General features: G+C 36.3%; 1 protein-coding gene across 1 annotated transcript in view; it reads right to left on the reverse strand.

Annotated features, from left to right (window-relative positions):
• The window catches only part of ADGRV1 (adhesion G protein-coupled receptor V1), a 487,139-nt gene that overhangs the window by 425,401 nt on the left and 37,020 nt on the right, over nt 1–24,718 (reverse strand). Inside the window, exons 19-26 of the mRNA XM_036925534.2 lie at nt 23,530–24,273; nt 20,841–21,214; nt 13,622–13,798; nt 10,358–10,538; nt 9,173–9,375; nt 5,090–5,219; nt 2,266–2,346; nt 799–938 (exon numbers count right to left, since the gene is read on the reverse strand). Of these exons, the coding sequence (XP_036781429.2) occupies nt 799–938; nt 2,266–2,346; nt 5,090–5,219; nt 9,173–9,375; nt 10,358–10,538; nt 13,622–13,798; nt 20,841–21,214; nt 23,530–24,273 (2,030 nt within the window). The remainder of the gene's footprint in view (nt 1–798; nt 939–2,265; nt 2,347–5,089; nt 5,220–9,172; nt 9,376–10,357; nt 10,539–13,621; nt 13,799–20,840; nt 21,215–23,529; nt 24,274–24,718) is intronic.

Below are 24,718 nucleotides of genomic sequence, written 5' to 3' on the forward strand. Positions count from 1 at the left end.
ATTTTGAGTGATCTTTCTTCATTATTTGTATAAAATCCAAGGAAGCTGAGGCAAGCCTCTAAGTGATCCTTTCCATTATTTAACAACAGAATCCTACTTAATTTCTACTAGAACAAAGCAGAGGAGTAAACACACACACACAAAATAGAGAGTTATTATTATTGGTGTTAATATTTTGGATTTTCTTTCCTTTTGGAGGAGGTAGGACTGTATTTCTCTACCCACTGACATTAGGCATGTCCACATGACTTGCTTTGACCAATGAAGGGTAAGTACAAACGCTGTGCATAGCTTCCACAAAGAAGCTGGAAGAGCAAGGATGCAGTTCTCTCAGTCCACATCTCCCCACTTCATGAAGATAAGAGGGCCTGTTGAGTGTAGCCTCTGTAAGCCCTTGACCCATAAGTGATTGATGACTGCCAATTTAAACTGGACATATACCATGAGCAAAAAACAAATCTGTGTTACATTAAGTCACTGAGCTTCAGAAGATGTTTCTTACCACAGCCTATCTGAAATTATAGAATAAAAAATTCTATTAAAATAACTCTTGTGGTACAGCTCCATTATATTCTTTAAGAGCCAGGAAAATTCTCAGAATCATGGTGAATTTATGTACAAAGCTATATACAAAGAAAAATGCCAAATCACTTTTCAATGGTTAATTTGTATTGTCTGTGCCACTACGCTCATTCCCCTTCTACCTTCATAGGAAAATAAATTGACATAAGCATACCTGCATAATATAAGTTTTCTAAGAACAGAAAGTATCTGAGACTGGAGGAAAAATGTACTCACATTTAACACAACAGTGCTGTACCCATCTTCTGGCTCCGTTCCATTGACAAAGAGTGACTCAGGGCTAAATTCAAATATACCATGAGCATGGTCAGAAGCCGCAATTGTCACTAGAATTTGGGAAGCCACTCCTAGGCTGGCTGCATGAGTAAATTTGAACAAGAAAATGTTAATCAGTAATTTACAAATCAAAGGAAAAGCCAAGGAACAACTTTTTGAAGACAGCTGTATCATTCATGAGTATGTTCCAATTTGTTTTAGAAAGAAAGGCAGGCACAAATAGTTGCCACATATATTCATGCTTTTATGACCTTTCTCTATTTTGGCACCAATGTGATATACAAGTGCTGCTTAACACTTGGAGAAGAATAAGGAAAACTTGTTTTTCCTTATTCTTCTCCATGAAAGAGAACATTCCTCCACACAGAGCACATGCGGCAAGTCTCCCACGACCTTTGCTGAACTCAGAAGAACATGAGCCAAATGACTTCTACCTTTAAACTGAAACAGCAGCTTCCCTGGGATTTTCACCAATCTGACTTAACAGATTCTTGGTTTCCAGACGTGCATTAATTCTAGGCCTATTTTTCATCATATTATGATATTGTAGATCACCCTCTTCTGGCCCCAAACAGTCCAATCTTGTAACTAAAAAGGTACCAATATCTACAGACATACTTAATGTTTTCCTGAGAAGTGTGTTCAACTTTTATGTTACATTAATATATGCAAACAAGAAAATGAAGAATCCTACATGCAACTGAATAATTAAATACAAGTTTACAGGAGGCACTGGTAGAAGTTAGGAATGAGAGGACTAGGAACATGAGTTCTAATCTTAAAACATAAAGCCAAACATTGTGAAAAAAGAACATTTGAGAATCAGAAAGTTGTCCCTCAAAAAACAAGTATTCTACACATTCTCTCCTCATATGAAATAATATTTGAGGTAAAATGCTGAATCATGTTTGTGTATGAATCTACTTCAAAAGGTATCCTCTTTTCAATATTCCCCCCCATTAATTGGCAATTTTTCTCCCATGTGTTTTAATTAAGTGCTACATTAAACACTCATGGTTCTTTTTATAAAGAAAACAAGCATGATGTATTTAACGTGAAAATACAGATACTCTGTCTCTTTTTAGGTGTTCAAAGCTATATAAAATGCTTTCCAAAGAAAATTATTTTTATAAGAGATATTCAAGCATTTCTATTACAACTAGAATCAATTAACTGCATGAGGCTCCTACAAAGAGGAAAGTCTAGTCTTTGAAGGCAGAGGCAAGAACCTGATTCTGACTTGATCACTTCCTAGCTGGGTGACTACAATACTTTGAAAAGTTGATGTTATGGCTAATGAGATAAAATATGTAAAGGGCCTGTACATAGTAGGTATCAAAAAAAAATGGTTAGTATTGTTGTCTCTAAAAAGAAAAGTTAATAAAGGGCCTTGGAACAGGTGCTTACCACATCTGTGAATAGCTGGAAGGAAGAATTCCACGTCCCCATCACCACTACCACTGCCATCAACCCTAAAGAGTTCAGTCACTTCACAGGAAGACACACAGAGAGACAGCCCACACAGCACACAGTGACACAATGAGAAAATTGAGAGCTCTTAAAACTTATCCAACAAAGAGCAAAATGCAATAATATTCACCCAATGACATACATTCTTCCATGGAAAATTAATTATTTTAAGCAGTGAAAGTATAACGTGTAACATTAGTCAAGCTACCAATTAACAAAATTTTCATTCATAGCATCAGGAAATATTCCATAAAAGTTGTGTTTGGTATTTCCCATTTCTGCAAATTTAACCAGTTTTATTTTTAAATTTTCACTTCTTGCAGCAATGTGATTTGTTCTTAACATTTTAACTATTTTAAAAAGAATTTTGTGTGCATATGATCATGTATTTAGGCCTATATGCCTATGAAAATCACCCTGCCACTCACAACCACCAACTAAAATTTAGGGGAATGCATCTAACACTCCAGCCGCACATTCAAATTCCCGCCATATTCACCATTCACAGGCTTGATTACCCTTTTGCCCCTGACACTGTGGAAAGAACCCTTAACAGGCAGTCTGAAAAACTGCTTCAGTCCTGGCTCTGAACGATACCAGCTGTAAAGGCTTCAACAAATCACACCTCTTAGTACCTCAGTTTTCTCACCTATAAAAGGGGCTGCCTTTTTTAAAAACTGCTGTAAAGATCAAATAAGTCATATTGTGAAAAATAAAGTACATAGGCAATATATAAGGACTATAATAAAGATAAACTGGCTTTACCTTCACTCCCAATACAACTTACTCTCCAGCCATTATTTTACCAAATGCCTGCAGACAAAGAAGACAAGGACAGAGATGGCAGCAGTGGAAAAGGAGAGGAGCAAGAGAGGCCAGGCCACAGCCATGCCTGTGCAATCCCAGCAGTAGCCTTGACTGACATGCAAGGATAACACCTGCCCTGCTCTTCTGAGCTTCCCCTCAACAGGACTGGGATATACCAGAGAGGAGAAATTATGGCACCCAAAACCTAAACTCTTCTTAAACCTTAAAAGGCAAATGGATTTCAGGGAATACCCAGGGCATGGTTATGCCACCCATATTATCCACAAGTTATAAGAAAGAGGAGAGAAGTTCAACACCAATGTACTCTGCCTAGCATACAACATCTATTCAGGTGGTCATCTTTCATAGACTGCTTTACAGACAAAACAGCATTGAATAAGGGTTGCTCCCTTGACCCTCAAAAGAATTTAGCTATACAAGATATTTCCCTTCTTAAGCAGTCTCTAGCTCTGACTCAAGGAGTGGAGGCCAGGGTCTGGATTCCTTTACCTCTAATCCCAATTCACTGGATGAAAAGTCAGATTCTCTGCCACTACTGCTTCTAAGAAACTGCACGATTTGTTTTCCAATGAGTACTCATGCCCAATTAATACACAACAGTGGGAAGAAGTTCATACATAAAATCGTCAAGTATTACTATAATTACAAATACTATTTCTGAAGAATATCTGATGTTCCTTATTAACCAATATTAAGTAATGATCACTAACATTTTCTCTACTACATAAGGATTTCAGCTCCATGTGATATAAAAAATAACTTTTCAAATATTTTAACAGTGACCTTTGGTAAATGAAGTCCTGTCATGAAAATGATTCAGAGATGTGAGGACCTGTTTCTGGGGCACAAAAAAGCTGTTATTTTTTTATGCCACCTGCCAAATAGGTTGCCCAGCATATTTTTACTGTTGTACACAGCCAACCGAGCTGTGGTACTGTTCAACCATTTCCCTGGCTCAGCCTCCTTTGCTTTCACCCAGGTTTTGGGAACACAGAGAAGGGAAATATTGGAAAACTTTGCATACTTAGCCTAAAGTCTCACTACATAGTGAAAGACAATTTTAATATTTCTGTCCAATTCCCTCCCTTTGGATGGCTTTCATAGTACTCTGACTTTCTTCATTACAACATGAAGACACAGTAAGACGATAATACCACGTTTTGCAATAGAGGGGATTGTCTTCATGAACACCATTCCAGCTCTCTTACATATATATAAAGTAATATGACGTATATCACATGTATTCTGTAACACACCCTGAAGCACCTGATAATCAGACACACTTCTGCAAAGAAACATATAAAAAGTTTATCTAAATGGGATAAAGATTATAAATAGCCTCTCTTCAATACAAATGAGTTTTGCCACAAAATGAATTTTGACTCCAAAAAATATTGGTAAGAGAAGCTTTCTGAATATCAGCATTAAGGATAAAGGGCTGCTGACCTGTTTGATTGATAATCACCTCCTAGTAGGTTACCTAAAAGGACTAGTTTTTAACTGTGCTATACCTGAAGATAGCTCTAAAAAAGCTACTGTGAAAACTGAAAAAGGAAGAAAGGAGAGAAGTGAGTTTTAAGGGCACCTAATAAGAATGACAACTAAAATTAGGTGACTGATACTGTACAATTACACTATTTCATTCTAAAAGCACATCACTTTAGGAAACAACGATGGGTAATAAAAGGGGGGAAACAGCACAATTGTGGTGCCTTTAACATAAACATTAGAGATATTAACTCACTCCATCAGAAACTGTCTACCATACAGTTAAAGTAATTATTAACATTCAGGCTGCTCTTTCCAAAAGCTAGTCATTCATTCATTTAAAAAAAAGTAAGGTTAATTAAAGGGATATTTCCTTAAAACAATCTATTATCATCATGGTCTGGGGACAAGCAAATATTTGATATTTTTGAGTCACCAGTCTTACCTCCTCCCTCCAAGTTTAGCAATTCAACTTTAAAAGATTTTTCCAATTCAGGTATAAAATTATCAGTGATGTTAACAGAAATGTATTTATATCTTTCTCCCGGTTGAAATTCTAAGGTACCAGCCACACTCTGAAATACAAATAAAAGATTCATCATTAGATTATAATTATTCTGTATGTATACACAAAATGAAGAGTCTTCACCATGCCCCAGACTGATATAAATACTGAAAAATAACATAACTAAAATATAAAATTGAAAACACTTAAGTGAATACAAATAGTGCTCGATATGAAGTTTAAACAAATATTCTCAAACTAAATAAAGTAGATGGATTTTTATTTCTCTTACTGCCTATTCATCAAAAAAGTACTCAAAGCAAATGAAAAATCTAAATAGGTAATATCCACAAATTTCTAAATTAATTCAATGATGTGCAAAGAACTCTCTTGACCAAGTACATTTCAAACTATTCAAATTATATCATTGAGTGATTTAAATATTCAATGCATAATACTGCCATTTTCATTCTGACAATTTTTTCAAGCAATAATAAATATCAGTCTATTGGGCATTAACCTTTCCCTGATTATACTTGTAGCTGCAACACATGATACAGATTCACCATCAGAAAAGTTCACATACAACAAGAAAAACAAAAAGTTATTTAAATTGCAAGTCTTAAAACCCTTTTTCTCCTATTCTCTCTTATATGAGCATTTTTACCTCAATTCATTTATAATTTTTTAAATTTCTCTAGTGGTAGCTTGTGTGGACAACTGTATTTCATCTTGTGGAGCTACTATTGATCTTAAAGCTAAATTGAGGAATCCAAGTACCAAGTCACTTATTCATTCATATATTAACTTTTTAAAATATTATCAAACACATTGCATGTGCACACTATCACCTTAGATGCTTGGGATTTGAAAACAACCAAGACAAATCTCTAACCCTATGGAGAACATTCCAGAAGGAGTGTTAGGCATGTAATAAAATAATTTGAATAGAGTAACTGCTATACAAGGCGTACATTTAGATCAAGAAGTAATTAACTTTGCCTAGAGAATAGTTGTCAGTGGAACAATTCTACAAGTTTTAACAACAGAAATCACATTTGACCATCTACAGGAAACCATCTTACTTGACCTTAACAAGATCTTACACAGTTAGCCATTTCTTCTTCAGGAAACATGTTCTTCTCTGGTATTCCATATCACACTCCTATTTTTCCTACCTTTCTAGCTCACCCATTCTGAGATTCTTTACCTATTTAACATTGTCCTGAAGCCTTCTAAAAACTGTTGTTCATCAGACTCTCTCTAGACAAGGCTACCATATACTAGGCTTTTAATACTACTTAAATGCTCCCAACTCCCAAATTTCTATCTCCAGCCCCTAATAATCTAATTTGGATCTTAATACCTATTTACAAGTTTTCTTATAATTTCTGTAAGAATTTTTAATTCATAATCTTCCCTTAAAATCTATGCCTTGCCCAATCCTTTCCACAGCAGTAAATTAAATTGTAAAACAGCAAGTTGCTTATGCCCAGAACCAGGGAGTCACTTTGATACCCGTCTGCTTAATCCTCCACACTAACAATCTTCAAATCCTGCCATTTTCACTGTTAAATATTTCTTGAGCTCACCTGCTTCTTTTCATCTACACTATTATGTGCTTGCCCCAGGATACTATCACCTCTTGCCTTGTTCCACAGAATGAACTCCTTACTGGTCTTTCTGTGTCAAGTGCCTATGTCTTCTAATCCACTCTGCACAGTTTAGCCTAATGACCTTTTATAAATATGTTAACACCTTTCAGTTACTTCTCCTTGTTTCTAAAATAAAAGCCACAACATGTAGCATGATCCCTAAGGCTCAGGATCCACCAGTCCCTGTACATCTTATCTTTTATCTCTACACCTGGCTCTCCACGTTCCAGAAACATTGGTCTCTCTGTTCTTTCCGACAACCTGTGCTCCTCCCTACATTAAAGCCATCTTACTATTTCAATCATGGCATTCTACTAGTCTCAAGTAATTCTTCCCCCTTCATTGAATTTGCTAGTTTTCCCCTACTTAAACTTCAGAGCCTAGCATAGATATCATTTGCCCTCCTCCTTAGCCACCCAGACTATGTCAACACCCACCCCTCCCACAAAGTACCAACTCTGAACATTTCCCTCAACCACGATTCAGTCATTAATTAGTGTTTAATTTCACTCTTCAGAGCTGGAAGTAAGCCCTTAGCAGAGGGAGCATCTGTACCTTGGTTTATGAGAAGCAGGTTAAAAACAGTGGTATCTGATACTCAAATTGTCTCCTCTTCTGCAGATGATCCATCCTGGTATTTCCACTCCATCCCCCCAGCATATACGTGCACATATACTCACATACACAGCCTAAAAAACCAGACTTGTATGCTAACACAGAACAAACAGAACTGAAGCATCATAGACAAGCGGTGAAGGCAAGTTAATGAGGTTTTTAGGGACAAGCAAACATGATTGGTTCTAAGTGGGAACAGGTAACCAACAGGCCATCTGAGCACCCCTGGAAAGCCTCACAACTGTCTCCAATGGTTACTAGCTTTCTGACAGTCATGAAAGATGGCAGTGTAGGTTTTCTGTTTTAATTATTAAAGAAAATGATAATCCAACTGGAGATTGAGGGTGTTCATACTACCTAGAAACTGAAGACCATCAAGTATAAGGACTGAAGTATTTCTTTAAGAAAATGCAGAGAAATAATACTAAGCCATGTTAAAATGTCTTGTGGAATATATTACATAACAACTAATTCAAAACCCAAGAAATGTCAAGGTGAGAGAAAGGTAACTTGCCCAAGAAAGAGTTTGAGAAAGAGGAAATCTGAGTAAATTTTGCTAACTGGATTACAGCCAGATGAAATCTATTCAAGGTTTCTGAGGTTCGGCTAAAAAAGTATATACAAATCACTGAAAATGCACCATTATGTGTGTCTTACTAGAAAGAAGGGGAAAAACAGGAAAGCTAGTGTTAAATCTAAAGAAAAAGACTCTTTAGAAAAACAGAAATGTTGAAGGTTATAAAATACTCCCTAAAAAGTATAGCTGAGGGGAAATGAGTATTTGCATAATATGAGTATTGCTGATAATAAGCACAAGTAGTGGTTACTAAGTGTTCCTATGTAGGCACCATATACAGTACACAACACTTCAATGCTGCCATTAACCCTCGGAGTGATCCTACCTGTAGATTATTATCTCTCTCTTATTATCTCTTCCTTACTGAGATTAGGAAGATTGAGTCTCCTAAGGCCACACATTGAGCAGATGGGTTTAAATCCAGTTCTGTCCAGTTACAAATTCTAAGCCTTTTTTTTTTTTGGCCAGTACCATGCTGCTCTCACATGGAGAAAAATAATTAAAATTGAAAAGAGATGTATGGTGACAAATGGTAACTACACTTACTGTGGTGAAGATTTTATAAAGTATATAAATTGTCTAATCACTAAGTTGTGACTAGTCTAAAATACTTTAGTCCATAGACTGATGGTCTTCAGTTTCTAGGTAGTCTGAACACCCCCAATCTTCAGTTGGATTATCATTTTCTTTAATAATTAAGAAACCTACACCCCTATCCTCATGATTATCAGAAAGCTAATACTGATAGAGTTCTGTACACCTGAAACTAATATAATATTGTATATCAACTATACTTCAATTTTAAAACTTTTATTAAAAAAAGATAGGGACATAATTTCTTCACAATTTTAGTTTTGTTTGATGGACAATTTTGGTTTTGTTAAAACATGTGAGAAACATAACTTTACATATCTGATCAAAAGCTGTAACATTAAAATAACACAAATGAAGCCAATGACACATATAAACTACAAGAGAAATCAGTAGGACAGCTATTTAAGTGACAAGCTTCAAGACTAGTACTTTATGTAAATTTAAAAGTTGTAATGCCATCAGTGCTTATTTTCCTTGTTTAGCATGTCCTGGGACAATGCAAGTCCCTTCCAACCCTCCCAGAGGACTGTGTCTGTTTTATAAGTGCAAACATTGCTTCAAAAGGAGTAAGGGATTTAATACCTGGTAGTCCTCAGGACTGAATGCTGTCAGAGACACTGTTCTAAATTCTGCCGTAACCCTCCCCAGGAGTCCCTGTGCACGGACGATCAATAACCTAGCTTCCCCATCTTCCTCCTGCACACTGATGTGCGGAATGCTGCTTGCAGGCAGGGTCATCGTGTCCTCAGGCTGGGGAGGCAGCCCTGTGGAGAACTGCAGCAAGCCTGGGAGATACAAAGAGAGGCAGGGCATCTTGCCCCAGTTATCTGTGGAAGAATTTCTTATTCATTTGAAACAATCTTACACAATTACTTTGATCATCAGGATAAAACTCTGAGGGCTTTTACATAGAACAGACTTTTAGTGAAGATTTGATAAACATGCTTTTGACATGGAACGCATTAATAGTTTTCAGAATGTTGAAAGTTTAAATGATAGTTTCCCTTGTCTCTACCCAAAGAAAGTGTCCTTCCTTTTTTATTTTTTTTACAGAGGTATCAATAAAAAGAACGGTGATGGAGTTTTAAAATACATGCATTATGAAACATTTACTCATATTTGACTCTCAAATTCATTTTTAAACTTACAGCAGTATATGACTAATGGCACCCAAAAGGATTTCCAACACACTTTTAAAAAATAACTGAAAATCAGAGTTGAACAGCCTGCCAGGTTTTCTATACAAACCTCTCAATAGATATTTTTGCTTTGTTCCTACCAAAGAACTTCTCCTTTTCAATGTAGAGAACAGTCTCAATTTATTAGGACAAATATCTAAGACGGTTCCCTAATTAAGAATGTTATCACTTTTTGGCATAAACCAAAAAGAAATTAATATAAACAGTGATGATTCCACTTCTTGAAGCTTAATAAAGTATAAATGCCAAAGTACTTCAATTAGTTAGGTGTTAACATATCACATAGGATAATTTTTAAAATAAAAAAATGTGATACCATGGAGAAATACTTTTTCCATTTTAAATAATCTTCATATACTTTTCAAAATATATACTTGAACTTCAGAAAGTAATCTTCATTTTTTCCTTTATAAACAATATCCCTCAAAATGGCAGCTTACAGGTTCAAGAGCTTACAAGTCAGAGAGTCCAAAGGAGGTCTGCTTCAATTATTTGCAAAAAGAACCTTAATTGGTTCTCAACAAGACCAAGTAGTCCCGGAGTTGAGTGTATAAAAGTGCTGGGTTACCGTATGGATGATCACTAGCTTTGATGGTGATATCTGTCGCTTCCTTTTCAGGATCTATGCTTGCACCACTGGTGGGAGTTGAACCTAGTTTCCCGTCTCGAGGAATTGCAGAAACCAATGCCACACGAAAATATTCACTAAGCTCAGGAATATCATCATCAAGAACATATATATTCAGGACCTATAAATATAAAAATCCAGAGGCATTAGGCACTGAGACATATAGAAATTATTTTATCACTTACTGGAAGAAAACAGCCAATTAAATTGTATTTCACTGAAGTTAGTATTTAATGTGACTTATTTCTACATAAACATTAAAACCCAAAGGAAGAGAGATCTGAGAAATAATTCTTTAAACAATAATGGGTACTGAGCAGTAACATTTTGTCTAAATATCATGTTAATATCATGCCATATATAACACTGACATATTATATATATCTGTCAATATTATATCATATATTCTTTGTACCAAAAACAGTGGTATTACCAGCTTCCCGGTACTGAGTTCCTAACTTAGGAACTCGTGCTCCCTGAGAGGATGTGGCAGGGTAGTAGGAAAGGGCAACATACGTGACTAGTTCCTGACTAAGGAAAGCCTGACATACTTACTATAGCAGCATTTTACAAAACAGATTCACAATAGGTCTTAGAATTCTGGCATCAGCATGAAAGAATGAGGCACACAGGGAACTGCAATTAGATAACTAAGGCTGGAGTGGGAGAAAAGGCTGGGTGGTATAGGGAGTCAAAGCATAGGAACCTTTTATGTTGTCATAAAAAAAATGCTCCATGGAGTGGAGCAAAATTGAAGAATCATAAGCAGGAGACTAACAAAATGAGAATTCTTAGAATAAACACCATGGCAGGGTAAATGGAGTGGACAGAGCAAGAAAGGATGTGATGGGCTCAGTTAGGAGATGACTACCCAGAAATAATGAAATCTTGAACTAATGCAGGGACAGTGGAGATGAATAAAAATAGATGGATTTGAGATTTGTTCTGGAGATCGAAGAAGACCCAGGCATTGATGACCACTTAGTGGAGGGAGTAAGGAGAAAGGAAGGAAGGATACCTTCCTGGTTTCCCCAAGAAGGAGGATGAGGACAGCCTGAAACAAACTCTCACTCCAAATGCAATCTTCCAAACACTAGTGATTGGGCCTAAAGGCAGCTGAAGAACTTCTTGTAAGTGTAGGTTTTCTATTTTGGATTCTAATTAGTAGGTCTGAGGTAGACTATGAATTGGTTTTAATGTTCACTCTATCAGACTTTTAATTAAGAAAGGAATGTATGGCACAGCCAATGTGCTCAGAGAAGTGTAAAAATGACACCTACTACTACCCAAATCATGTCATTTTTCTTGAATTAAAAAGAATAATGAGCAGTATGAAGATATAAAATGTCTTGCCCCTAGAAAGAAAGCTGACAATGTTGCCAAAACATCAAGATAGACATTAAAAATCATAAACGGTATTCTTAAAAGCTTTGAAGCATATCAAAGTAATAATTTGTTTTAGTGAAATGAAGAGTTTGAAACTGAAGATCTTTTCAAGGCAAAAAAAAATGTATTTTACATGGTGACTCATACACAAAACAGTATTTACCTTCATTTACTACATGCTATACATTCTATTTTCTATTCTATTTAAAATCTTAGTCATAACACACTCAATTGATTTCATAATTAATGGGTCATTCAAAAAATCTTGAAAAACACATTTCCAGTGTACTTCCCTGTACTGCACACACACACACACACACACACACACACACACACATACACAAAACACCTTTCAGACTCCCTTGCAGCTGCAATCTAGATGTGATTGTTAAGTATATTCAGTTAGATGCATTCCCCAGATACATGAAAGATAGTAGCAAACTGAGGCCACCTTTCTGTTGTTTGGGTTGGAAAGCACAGTCAGGAAGCATTAGCAGACATCTCAGTATCCAGTCACTGGCTTTGCAAGACTGAGAGGTGGTATAGACCTAGCTGATATGGTATTATAAAACAACTCCACTATTTAATGTTACTATTTTTGCTTTAAAGGTCAATTATTTCTTAAATTTAAAAATCACAGAAAAAAATATTTTAAGTCAATCTTGACAGGAACATATACAACTATTTTCCAGATCAAAATTTGAGCAACTTTATCTCTTCTAAAATGTATATGAATCCACTTTGTAAAACAATGGTTCCCAGTTACATTTTTATTTCATAGTTGGTAAATTTTCCAAAGGAAAATTGGGGGGGGTCAGCTCAGTTTTCTAAGTAGGAATATTAAAATATTATCACATACTATTATTATTACTTGATGAAAGAAAGAATACTTTAAATCCAAAGAGAAGTGGAAAAGATGGTCCTTTAAATTGAAAAATGTTAGCCTTATGAAAACTTACTAGTTGTCCTAATTTTCCTCTTTTTACCAAGACCAGTAAAACATTTATCATGGATCTATCTGCAGACTGCTATTAGGGAGCTTTTGTTATAAACTATTTAATTTGTTTCCTCCCTCCCCAAAATCATAGAGATATGATTATTCTTCTTTAGCTTTAACTCTTCAAATCTAAATGTTTTAAATCTTTCCTCAATTTTTATCTTTTCATCCAATAAACTCCTAGCTCCCATAGAAATTTCCTCAGATTATATTTGCAAAAGCCTTAGTTATTTTACTATTTACCCCTGATGAGCAATAGGCTATTTATACTTTTAATGAAAATTTATATTGATAATGAATATTCTACCATGACAGAATAAAAGAATGTGAAAATATTCTGATAGGAGGAGGTTTCATCCCATCTCCACTTATAAGAAGTATCATTTATTTCTGGATCATCTATTCAGACATGAGACTATGATTCGTGGAAAGTGTTAAAACTGGAGATCACTTGTACTTTCAAAACAAAGAAAAATTCATTTTTTTCAAATTTAAAAATAAACTGAGATTATAGTTACAAGAATTTCTCATTGGCTGATCAGAATTATACCATTAAGTATTCTGCTTAAGTTTCCCTTTACATGAGTAATAACAAAAACCCACAATGATAAACCTTTGGTATACCATTTTCATTATTCAAATCCTTACTTTTTCTTTTGCATAAATAAATACAAAAATATGTTATATTATGCCATAAAACCTAATCACCTAAATATTTTTAATTACTTAAATAGTAAGAAGCTGTAAATAAATTACAGAACAAACACATTAGGAAAAGCTTTCCAGGAGGCTTTCAAAGAAACAAAGAAGGTAGGGTTTACCTCTGATCTCTGCCAAGGAAGGAATGTGATAGTTCCACTGGCATTAGCAAAATCATCAACAAGGTAATTCATGACACCAGATTCGATCTGTGAGATGGTGTAAAAAACATGCACATAATCCAGAGCTCCTCTGGTTCGCTCCACCACACATGAAATGGTGGATCCCTCCTCTGCAATCTGAAATTGAACATAAATTATTAAGTATAGTCCGATTCAAATCAGTGATAAATTACAATGCTTTCATGAAATCTTTTTTCCATAAACTTAATTCTGTAACTTCCAACAACTCTATGGAGCTTTTACATTCCTCCAGATATATTTTTGACTGCTAAGAAATGTTTACAACCATTCATTTTTCTCTCTCACTCCTTTACAAGCAGAAAGCAGAAAGAGTTATACGCAGTTAACTGTACATGTAATTCAGTCACTGATACCTGCTGTGTGCCAGCCTCTACATTAGATGCTATGGTTACAGAAGATTTTTCTAAAAAGCATGTATGTGTTGATTTTTTTCATGTGGATAATATTTTCATCTAAATAATGTTAAGATAATGCTTAAAATTATATGGAGCAAGTTAGAATATCTTTTTGAATAAGGTCTTCATACTCCTCAGTTCTTAGTCTCTATTCAGTATTTGTATGTTAGAAAACTTATATAATTCATAGAAAAAAAAGGACTAAAACTGAATGAATAGAGCTCAAAATAAAAATCTTAATATATATAGTCACTCTATTTTTCGTATCAACTATAAGCACCTCTGGTCAACATTAGATGGAGCCAGTGTGGTATTAACATTAGAGCTAGAGGAAACAGATTTGAAATTTGCCTACAACTAGAAAATAGTCAAAATTGTCGATGAGCATGGAAGCACCAGATGTACCAGTAAATCCTCTTGAGTTTCACTGAAAATCAGCATCCCAACTCCCAAGTGCAGCAGGAACTCTAGGGCCGCACAGTGAAGATAGAGCACCTGAGGCAATACTCTGCCTGTTTGTTCACTGGCTGGAGAAGACCAAATTGACCTGGTGGCTGTCCAGTGGATCACTCAGTGCATCTCCTGGCGGACACTCCCAGACCCAGCCAGAACCACAACTTCAAATCCAGTCGTGCCTAAAGCATGGGAGCAGGAAACAAATTCTGGCAGCACTGGGAATGCTGAAGATAGGCCGATCTTACTTTTACCTCTTGCTTCCTAAGCCCTTGTGGTCTAGGTCCTGGGACACAGAACCAGGTTATCAGCCATTGGATACACACACTGCATCCTGGAAGACAACATATCACCCCAACAAGATGAGCTCAAGTCCCTGAGCTAGCATCTCGGCTGAGTCTTTAACAGGCCATCCCACTGTTGTGCTAGACCACTTGCTTCAAGTGCTGTGGCAAACAGTAAAGTCAGGGCTGTGGCTGAGTACCCACTGTTTAGCTCCCTCACATAAAACAAGTCCCTTTGAGGCAATGTACTGCAGATTCTCAGGGGAAAAACTAAGGCCGGCATTCAGCTTTCACCTGGTGGTGTGGCAGATGTCCTAAACAAATACACTCACATGCTAAATTAAGTATTAATTCCAATAATAGTGAGTTACTCCCACCTCTGGAGTAAACAGGCCTGACAGATCTATCTACCACTCAGTAGCTTATTGGAAGTGCTTAGCATTGGTGTTTGCTGCTTGCTGTTGGGACATTCAGCAGCAACAGTGGCCAGATTCAACTTGGGAACAGAGATCTCATCCTGTCGGGCCCATGCCTAGCCCCAATCCCTGCCACCACCCTGTTAGGGTGCCTTGCTGGTGGGGCCTGGCTGACATCTGACGGATACCTCACCCTAACTTTCTGGTTGCTGAGAGCCTTTTGGGAAATGTCCCCTCATACTCAGGGTCTATTCCCAGTGGTCTCTTCACACAAATCTCCAAACTTCCTTAAATAGAGTCTTGATTCTCCCAAGCCCCTGAGCATCCACTACGTCATTAGTACTGCTCAGAGGCACATGTATCTTCATACTTCAAACCACTTCTCCCTCCACATAAAATGGCCACATGTGCTGTTCACGGCTTTGTCCACTCCTGAGTGGGGCAGCAGAGTGGCAGAGCCACTGTCAGCCCCAACACGACACCCCTCAAACAGCTTCCAGCTACCTCAGTTCAACACGTGTGTTACCGGCCACATTTACCTGCTTCTGTCTGCATCTCCGTGCCCTCCCATTTCAGATAATCTCCTTCCTTCACTTAATGAGAACACACAAGCTACAATTCCACTGGTGCCCACTTCCACAAGCAAACTTAAGGTCTTTTTCAAGGTTGCCTTTCTTTTGCCCTATTTATTGTAGTATTTGAGTATTAAATCATTTCTCGTATAAAACTATTTTTTTTCATTAGGTTCCTATCTTTCTTAAATGTCACTGAGCAAGAAGTACTTGAGCAGTGTTCTAACCCATCTTCCCTGTGAGCTCTGTTTTCATTATGCAACTTGGGTGGTGTGGTGACTAGTAGGAACTCATCTATTACATATGGCAGAGCTGACTGTTCTGGGGTGGGTCCCCCAACCCTGGAGAGAAGGGGCAGCAGCAAAGAGACCCAGGGGCTCAATACAGCTTTGAATTTAATTCCCACCTGGGCATCTACACCAGCGTTTTCATTGTAGCCAAGTGGTACACCAGCAAACGTGAGGTGGACAGAGTATAGCCAAACAGTCCTGAGCCGCGTCACTCCACCACTTATCATGCACTCCCAATCTCAGTTATCTCCTCTTGAAATGATCATAATATCCCAACATGTGAATATGCAACCTTTCCCTTTTTAGCCAGAGGCATGGATGAAACAGATTCAAAGATACTCTCAGGAATTTAAGATGTTTCCATACAACTTTTTACCAAGTCAGTGAGCACTACCACATCCAGAACTAAGAAAAGAGATTATTCTTAAAGCAATCACATGTAGAAAAGTTATCTAACCATACTTTCATTCAGTAAAACTTTCACCAAAATCTATCATCTACTGTTTTTGGTTAAAAAAAAAAACAGAAAGACTGTCCGTTTTCAATACAGTTGTGTGCAAAAATGTGCTACATATCAAAACTTTTTAAAGAAATTAAAGAACATTTTATACAATAAATTAAATTCTATTAAGTTCTAATTGGAGAGGAAACTTCAAACATCAAGGGTCCATCGAAAAATTACATATGGTTCTTGGCAAAAATCCACCTTTACAGAGAAATGACATAATGCCTAGATTTGCATTAAAAATTACTTCAGCCAAAGAAAAAGTAAAACAAGATTGGCAAAGGGATGATAATTGTTGAAGCTAGGAGATGGGTTGCTGGGATCCATTCCATTTTCTGTATTTTTGTGCATGGACAAAACTTCCCATTTAAAAAGATTTTTGCCTCCCAGCCCATTTCCCTGTCAGAGATTTTGATGCAGAAATGAGGTCCTCAATCAGGACAGATGCCTAGGAATAAGCATTAGATATTTCTGACCAAGCTGTCCATGCACAACACTTATGATAATATTGGACTGAGGATGAAATTATTAACACCGAAAGATTAAGACATAGAGAATAGGTAAAAGATTTTTCTCTACTATTAAAACATTCATCTAATTTACTTTAGAATCATGATACAAGCAAATGTTTAGGCCAAAGGTACATAACCAAGTAATAATCATCAGAACCACCATCATTCAGTTTTTTACAAGAAACACCAGGAGCCACTACTCTGTTTTCTCTTTTCAGTCAGGAATTTGTTGAAATTTCAGATCAGCAGAAGAGTAATTATGAAGTTTAACAATGAGAAGTTTTTCAAATACATTTCCTAGAAAAAATAATGTACTATTCTGAGCCAAGAATTGGCTTGCTCTACTGAAATAGGAGATAAAAACTAAATAATTATGCATCCAATTAATTTTTTATTTTGTTTCATGCTTGGGTGATGACTGTGATATCAGATTATATTGGTATCATTTGTATCTAAAAGAATCTATTCAAGTAACATATGGCAGGCACTTAAAAACACACACAGTCCACAGTTAAGTAATATTCTCACTTTTACATCTCAGAATGTCTGGAAATTTATTCTTAAGCCATGAGTTTATAAATACAAAACAATCTAAGTATAAGTTACAAAAGTAAAATAAGGAGACTAGTTAAGTTTAATGAATTACATTATGAAAAGCAATCTCATTACTTTATAACTATGGGGCATACAAAACTGCAGGTCATACAAAAATACTGGTAAAATTGGTGGATAGAAACACAACATAACAAAAGTGCACAGAATAACAAAATATGGGAAGGCAACATGAGAATGTGCTCAGTAGGCTAAATCCAACAAACATCAGTCATCTGTTCAATGCAGATCCTACTTGGAGTCCAAAGAACTCTGTGGCATGCCCCACCAGGGCTCTAAACTGTGCAAGTTTATTCATTCTTCAATTATAATTAAGCACCTGCTATTTACCAAAACATGGTGTACCTGGCTGAAAGGGAACAAATCACAAAATAATTATCATCTCTTTCATTATGCTAAGTAGTAGACTACGTCATAACCTACATATTTTCATTATCTGTTCAAGATGTGATTATGCTTATTTTAACTTTAATACTACTTTATCTTATATGAATCTATGAAAAATGTAAAAGCATAACACAACTCAGAAGTCTTAAAGGGATCTATGGCCTTCAGCATTTTTTGAAAGGTTAAGAAAAGTTAACTTTTTAATGTTACTGCAGCAACATAATGGGGAAGAAATCTATGGATGTGACAGTGGTTTTTAATTTGTGGAAATGAAGCAAATAACCACAAAATTAAAACTGAAGACAATTCCAGGCATAGAGTAAAACTGCAGCTCTCAAATATTTTGGTTTCAGAAACTCTGGACACTCAAAAAATTACTGAGAACTTCAAGGAGTATTTTTCTTATGTTGGTAAAATCTGTTGATATTTACCATTTTACAAATGAAATCTGAAAAAAAGAAGTCAAATATTTATATAGTAACTAATTTTAAAATAGTAATAATAAACTCATACATGCTACCATAAGCAACATATTTTATGAGAAATAACCATATTTTCTAAAACAAAAAAAAATTAGGAAAAGGGGGCATTTTTTTACACTTCTGCAAATCACTTTGATGTCTAGCTTAATAGAAGACAGCTAGATTTTCATATGGAGCTAAACCAGCATCAACACAATCTATCAGTGGACCTTGTGAGACAAGCCAGCACTGAAAGCTTATTGAAATGGTCCAGAAAGCCAGAGAAACACAACAAAAATAATTCCTCATTTTAGGCAGGTTTTTTTAATTTTTGAATTTTTTTCAGTTTGGTTGTCTATGCATTTTAACTGAATCTAAATATGTATTATTTGAACTATGAGCCATTTCATATCTTGGTATTAAAATACATTCACAAGTCAACAAAGATTTATTGAGTACCTACTATGTTCCATTCTAGGTGCTAGAGATACAATAATGAACGATAAGACCTTATTACATTCAGAGCTCTCTCACCTTTGTTGTAGGGTAGAAAGGAATAGCCACTAAATACGCATACTTGTAAATAACAAAGGGAATTTAAAAGAAGGATCAGTGCTACAAAGAAAAGTAAAACTAGGTGAAAGGACAGAGAGTGACCAGTTGAGAGAAGGGGAGGCAAATCACTTTAAATAAGAAAGTCGTCTTTGAGATGTCTCTGGAGCTCACACTGGAATGACTAATACTGAAAATCTGGATAAGAATGTTCCAAATAGAGAAGCTAGGAAGTGGTGGTGGCCTGAGATTGGAACCGAAACATGCTGATGAAAGGGGAGAATTACACAGGAAGTCAGAGCCACAGGCCAGGTTGTGAAGGGAACTAAAGGGAAGCTTATTTTACATGGTACCGTAATAATTATCACAAACTGTTGGAAGCCACCTGTCTTTTTTAAAATAGAAATGATGATACTAAGGGGAGACAATAGATTAGAAATCACAAGACGTAGGTTCAAATTCTGATTCTTCCTATTGTATCTCAGGAACAAAAAAAGAAAAAGAGAAAGGAAAATTAATATTTAGGAAGTACTAGTAACTGCCAAGCTTTGAACCAGGTAGTTGATCCTGTCTCACTTAATTCAACTTCGGTTGATTATTTTCTTCAGGTCTCTAAGCCTCAGTTTCTAACCCTATAAAATGGGGAGAGTAATAATATCTGTTGCAGCTACGTTATGAATTGTCAGAGGTGCATGAAAAACTTCACATGTAAAGTTCCATGATGACTGAACATCATTTAAGGTATCATTATAGATGAACATACTTCTTTTTTAAGTCATAGATTTGTATGACATTTGTCCTCCCTAATCTAGGATATTCTTTGTATTTCTGGTGTAGACAAAGACCACTATTTGCAGATCTCTTATGATTGCCACCACACCAAAGAGCTAAGAGGGGCAAGAAGATAGTCCAGATAGTCCAGAGATCTATGACCTAGGTATGTTTCTCAGGCTCTATCCAGTCATGTTTTTCTTAATTGCTTCATTTTGCATATATATCCTTCTAGACCTATGAGACTCAACTTGCAAAGGAAAATACTCCTGTTCCTTGGCATCCTTTCATGGACATCGAGCTGTTGCTGTTACACACAACACCTGTGGAGTAGTTTCATGAGATCTCACATTACAGAACAGGAAAGCAAGATGATTACAAATCTTTGAAAACTTGGAAAGAACTGATAAGGAGAGTCAAACAACCTAATGAATTACTCTGGCCAACAACATTGATAAGGAAGGCATTTACACCCTATATGGAAGAATGCTGTAACTAACTTAAGCACATTTCACATGGGAAAAAACACTTGAAATATCTTATTTTAATGAAATTTCAACTACAATATTCATAGAAGCTTTCAGTATATATTCTCATTTACTTATGCAGTATTCAAATACTAGCCAAAATTATATTGCATGTAGAATATAACTATGCATTCTGTGAAATGCATTACACTTAAAGATAATCGTCAAAGTTTCGTTTCCTAGCTTGTTACAACTTCTATCAACTCACTAAGCTTCTGATTCAAATTGTGAAGTTAAAAGAGTAAAGATCTTAATTTATGCTTACAGCCACTTGCTCTAGCATACTTTTGAGCTTAGAATACATTCACAAGCAATTTTACCAAATGAGAGAAAGCCCACTCCCAAATAAATCTACCCACAATGAATTTTTGACTCCAAAATTCTCCAAACTCACCACTTACCTCTGGAATACAAGTTCCTGTGAAACCAAACAAGCCATTGGCATTGTCACTTTTTTGTATTATTACTCTTGCTGTGCTTTTCTCTTCAGAAATTCGAGCTCCTCCATATACAGAGACTAGTTTAAGAATGAATAACTCTTCTCCTTCCTCTTCATTGTCATCTCTTGCAGAAATAATGAATGATTTGTTAGTTTCTCCCTGTCTGAATTCCAAATATCCAGAAACAGGGTGCAAATCACTCTTTGCTGGCATGGCATGAAGTTCAAAAATTTCTTCAAGGGTCAGTTTTCGCTCATAGGACCTCACATCCTGCATCAAACCTGTAAATCGGTCACTGCCATTCATTCCTGCCCCAATTCTCAGTGTTCCAGGACCTGAAATTAGAGATGGTTTAAATGCTACCATATTCACAACTATCCAAGGTTTAAATGCTACAATATCCACAACTATCCTGTCCCAAACTACAAATATGATTAGGAAAGTGAAGCAATTTTATTGAATGGTTTTAGTAGGTAAGTAAAGCTTTGGTATAACTAAAATACAATCAAATAAAAGGTATTTTCTGTTATGAAAAAATGAATCAGTAATCACTGGTATTTAAGACATCCTGTACTAAAGGATATTTTATACATGTGTATGTATGTGTATATATTCAGACAGACATTTCTTCCAGGAAATTTTCAGATGTCCTTGCCCACCTACGAATGCAGTTAAGCAATGGATTTATTATTTTAAACTTTAGTGTTAAAATTCTTTGAGAACCTCAAGGTTTGACCCATTAGAAATTCATTTTGAGTTAAAGTTGTAAGAATTCAGCAAAAGAAGCTTTTGTGGACCAAACTTAACTCTTTACCCAAACAACTACTGCAATGGATGTAGAAAAAGGGGTACTTCTTCCCAGAAACATCATTACATGCAAATCTTAGGGACTGTTTCATGATAACATGCAACCCAACTACATTACTATGTATAGTTATACATATCAATAACAACTCTTTTCAGGAATTCACCAATTCTTATTTATTTACTCATTCTCTCTCTAATAACTCAGCTAAAATAGCTATGTTGAGATGAAAGTTTGGCAGTGGTTTGGGTAAAAAGTACAATATTTCTTATCAATATCATCAATCAAACTTTTACAAGCACCACTCAGAGAGCTCCTTTAGGGTGGTCACAAGCAGACTGCACATCATCATCACAGTCACCCCAGGCCTCCTTCTCCAGTGGTTCAAGACTGACCACATAGTAATGGGAGTGAAATACCTACCACAGGCAAAAACAGGGACAAACCTCACAAACAGACATTCAGGTGGACACACTGCTCCATTCTGTTTACATAAATTTAAAAACAGGAAATGCTTATCTTATGGTCTTAGAAATAGCAGTAGTGGGTAGGCAGGTTAGTGTTAGTGACTGAAGAGCCAAAGGGAGCTCTGGGTTGATTGTTTTTTATCTGGGTGCTTGTTACATAGGTGCTAAAACTGATGAATATGAAGTCCTAAAAATGTCATCTACCTGTCCACTTCTATGCACAGTTTTATATATTCTGTAATATATAACATATACTATGATTCATTAATAACTTTAATACATATATACATATCAATTTTCTTAGGTCACAAATTACAAAAACAATCTAAATTCCCTGCAGTAAGCTAAACAGAGAAAAAAAGACACCAGTTCTCGCTTCCCCCAGTCTTTCCCATTCTCATTCTACCACAATGCCATCACCAAGAAGCGATGTTAACACACACAGGTATATATTCCCACAATCAAACGAATAATTTAATGCGATTAAGGTTCTGTAAGCACAGTCCTTGGCATTAGTCAGCAATGTGTTCATGTTGTTTCTTTTGCCCATCTCTTTTCCTACTAGAAAAAAGAAAAATAACTAGACATCTAATGCAGGAGGTTCAGAAGGAAAATATTCTATTAAGCTATAACCATATAAACTCAGCTCCACTCTCTTACTAAATAAAAAACAGAATGAAATCATAGGACAGAGGGGCTAGAAGGAATTGGTGATTATAATGGAGATCACCCACATTTGTGTGTAAACATGTACACAGATGTGTTCCTCAAGGAAAAAGCACATGATCCATCTTTAAAGACAACAAAGATTGTCTCTTCAAAGTATTCCATAGAATTCACAAATTTACCTCTTGATACTATATACCCCTATAATTGCTGGATTTTTTTAATGTAATTTTACTCTTCTGATTCCTCTTTAATCCTAACTACCACCACCAAGAAACCCACCACCCTGCAGCCGCCTGGCCTGCACCCTGCCTCCGGCAAAACTGAGTCGGTAGTAATTCCCCAGATTCACTATGCTATTTCACATTTCTGCACCTCTGCTCTTTTCTCTACCTGGAATGTCATGCCCCATCCCTCCTACTACCAGAAGAGGAATAAATGTTCCTCCTGCATAATTTTTTTTCTTTCTTCTAACTATGTACTGAAGTGATCTGTATGCATATCTTTCTTCTAGAGCCTTTGTCAGGCACCTCAAGAGCGAAGACTCTGCCTGATCCATTTCTGCCATACTCAATACAGAACTCTTAGTCTTAGTGCACACATAGTTTTAAAGAAATTAAACCAATACACAAGCAGATTTTTAAATACCTGTTAGAAATAAAAACATTTTTAATTCCAAATTTGGTGCACTACATGTGAAGATGACACTCACCATCAGTAATCGCTTCTCCTTTCAGACTCTTGATTCCTCTGGGCAATGCATTTCCATCAAGGTAGAATTCAATTATACCATCGTCCAGGGTAATTAGAAGATGAAGCCAGACATTTTCTTCTAAGTATTTCATAACTGTTGTCTTGGCAATATATGTAGCATTGGAACCCACAGTTTGGTAATGAAGGGAAAGTGTCACATGGGATTCATTGGTTTGAATTTTTACCCCATAGTAGATGCTTCCATTACCATCATCCTTCGCTATAACAAATCCATTTGTATTGGCACTGGGCATCACCCAAGCTGAAAATGTAAAGTTGGCGATTGAGTTGTTACAGGAGGGACGGTATTTGGGATTCACAGTTCCAAATGCCCCCTCTAGCCCACTGAAGTACAAAGCGTCTGTTCCACTATGGTGACGCCGCAAGTGCGGCTGTAAATGCACAGTGCTGGGGAAGATTCCAACCAGCAAAAAGTCTATCATCGGAGGCAAACCAGCAGTGAACTCACTGGACAGTATTTCCCAGCCTACTCGTACATCACCAAAGGCACCCTGCTGCCTCAAAATGGTAAAATTGGTAATATAAGACATATCATCTTCTGAGAGGACATCTTCTGCCACTTCTCTCTCCAGGCACTCTGGATCCAGGATGAAAACTCCAAAGGGATCATCATTGAATGGAATCATTACTGTCACCTGGAGGTTGGTTCCTGCTAGTTGGCCTCCAGGACCTGGGGACCCACCTGTGATAAGAAAATTTATAATGAATGAGAAACCAGAATTTGAGGCAATTTCTAGCGTAAGATGAAGACAAAAGGAACTTGTTTAGCAAACTTCTGGTTAAATAATTTGCTCAGTGATCAATAAACAGTAGAGTCACTATAAGACTTTCACAACACTTTCTGTTGTATTCTGGTTCAGCATAGATTCATTAATAGCCAGTCAAACTTGAAATGAGGATACTAATGAGAGAGGTTTAATTCCTGTGCATAAAACCAAGAGGGGTTGGAAAACTGTTTAAATTATGGCACAAAGACCATAGTCCTTTAAGCTACCAAGAATCTGTACTTCCTAATTTCCATCAATGTTTGGTTGGAGACACTGTATCTGGTGGGGAAAAAACCTATTTAAAAGTCTGAGAATAGATTTAAGTTTCCACCCATAAAACTTAACCAAGCTAAGGCCAGA

Source organism: Manis pentadactyla, chromosome 2 (genome assembly GCF_030020395.1).
Source record: "Manis pentadactyla isolate mManPen7 chromosome 2, mManPen7.hap1, whole genome shotgun sequence".
NCBI lineage: Eukaryota > Metazoa > Chordata > Mammalia > Pholidota > Manidae > Manis > Manis pentadactyla.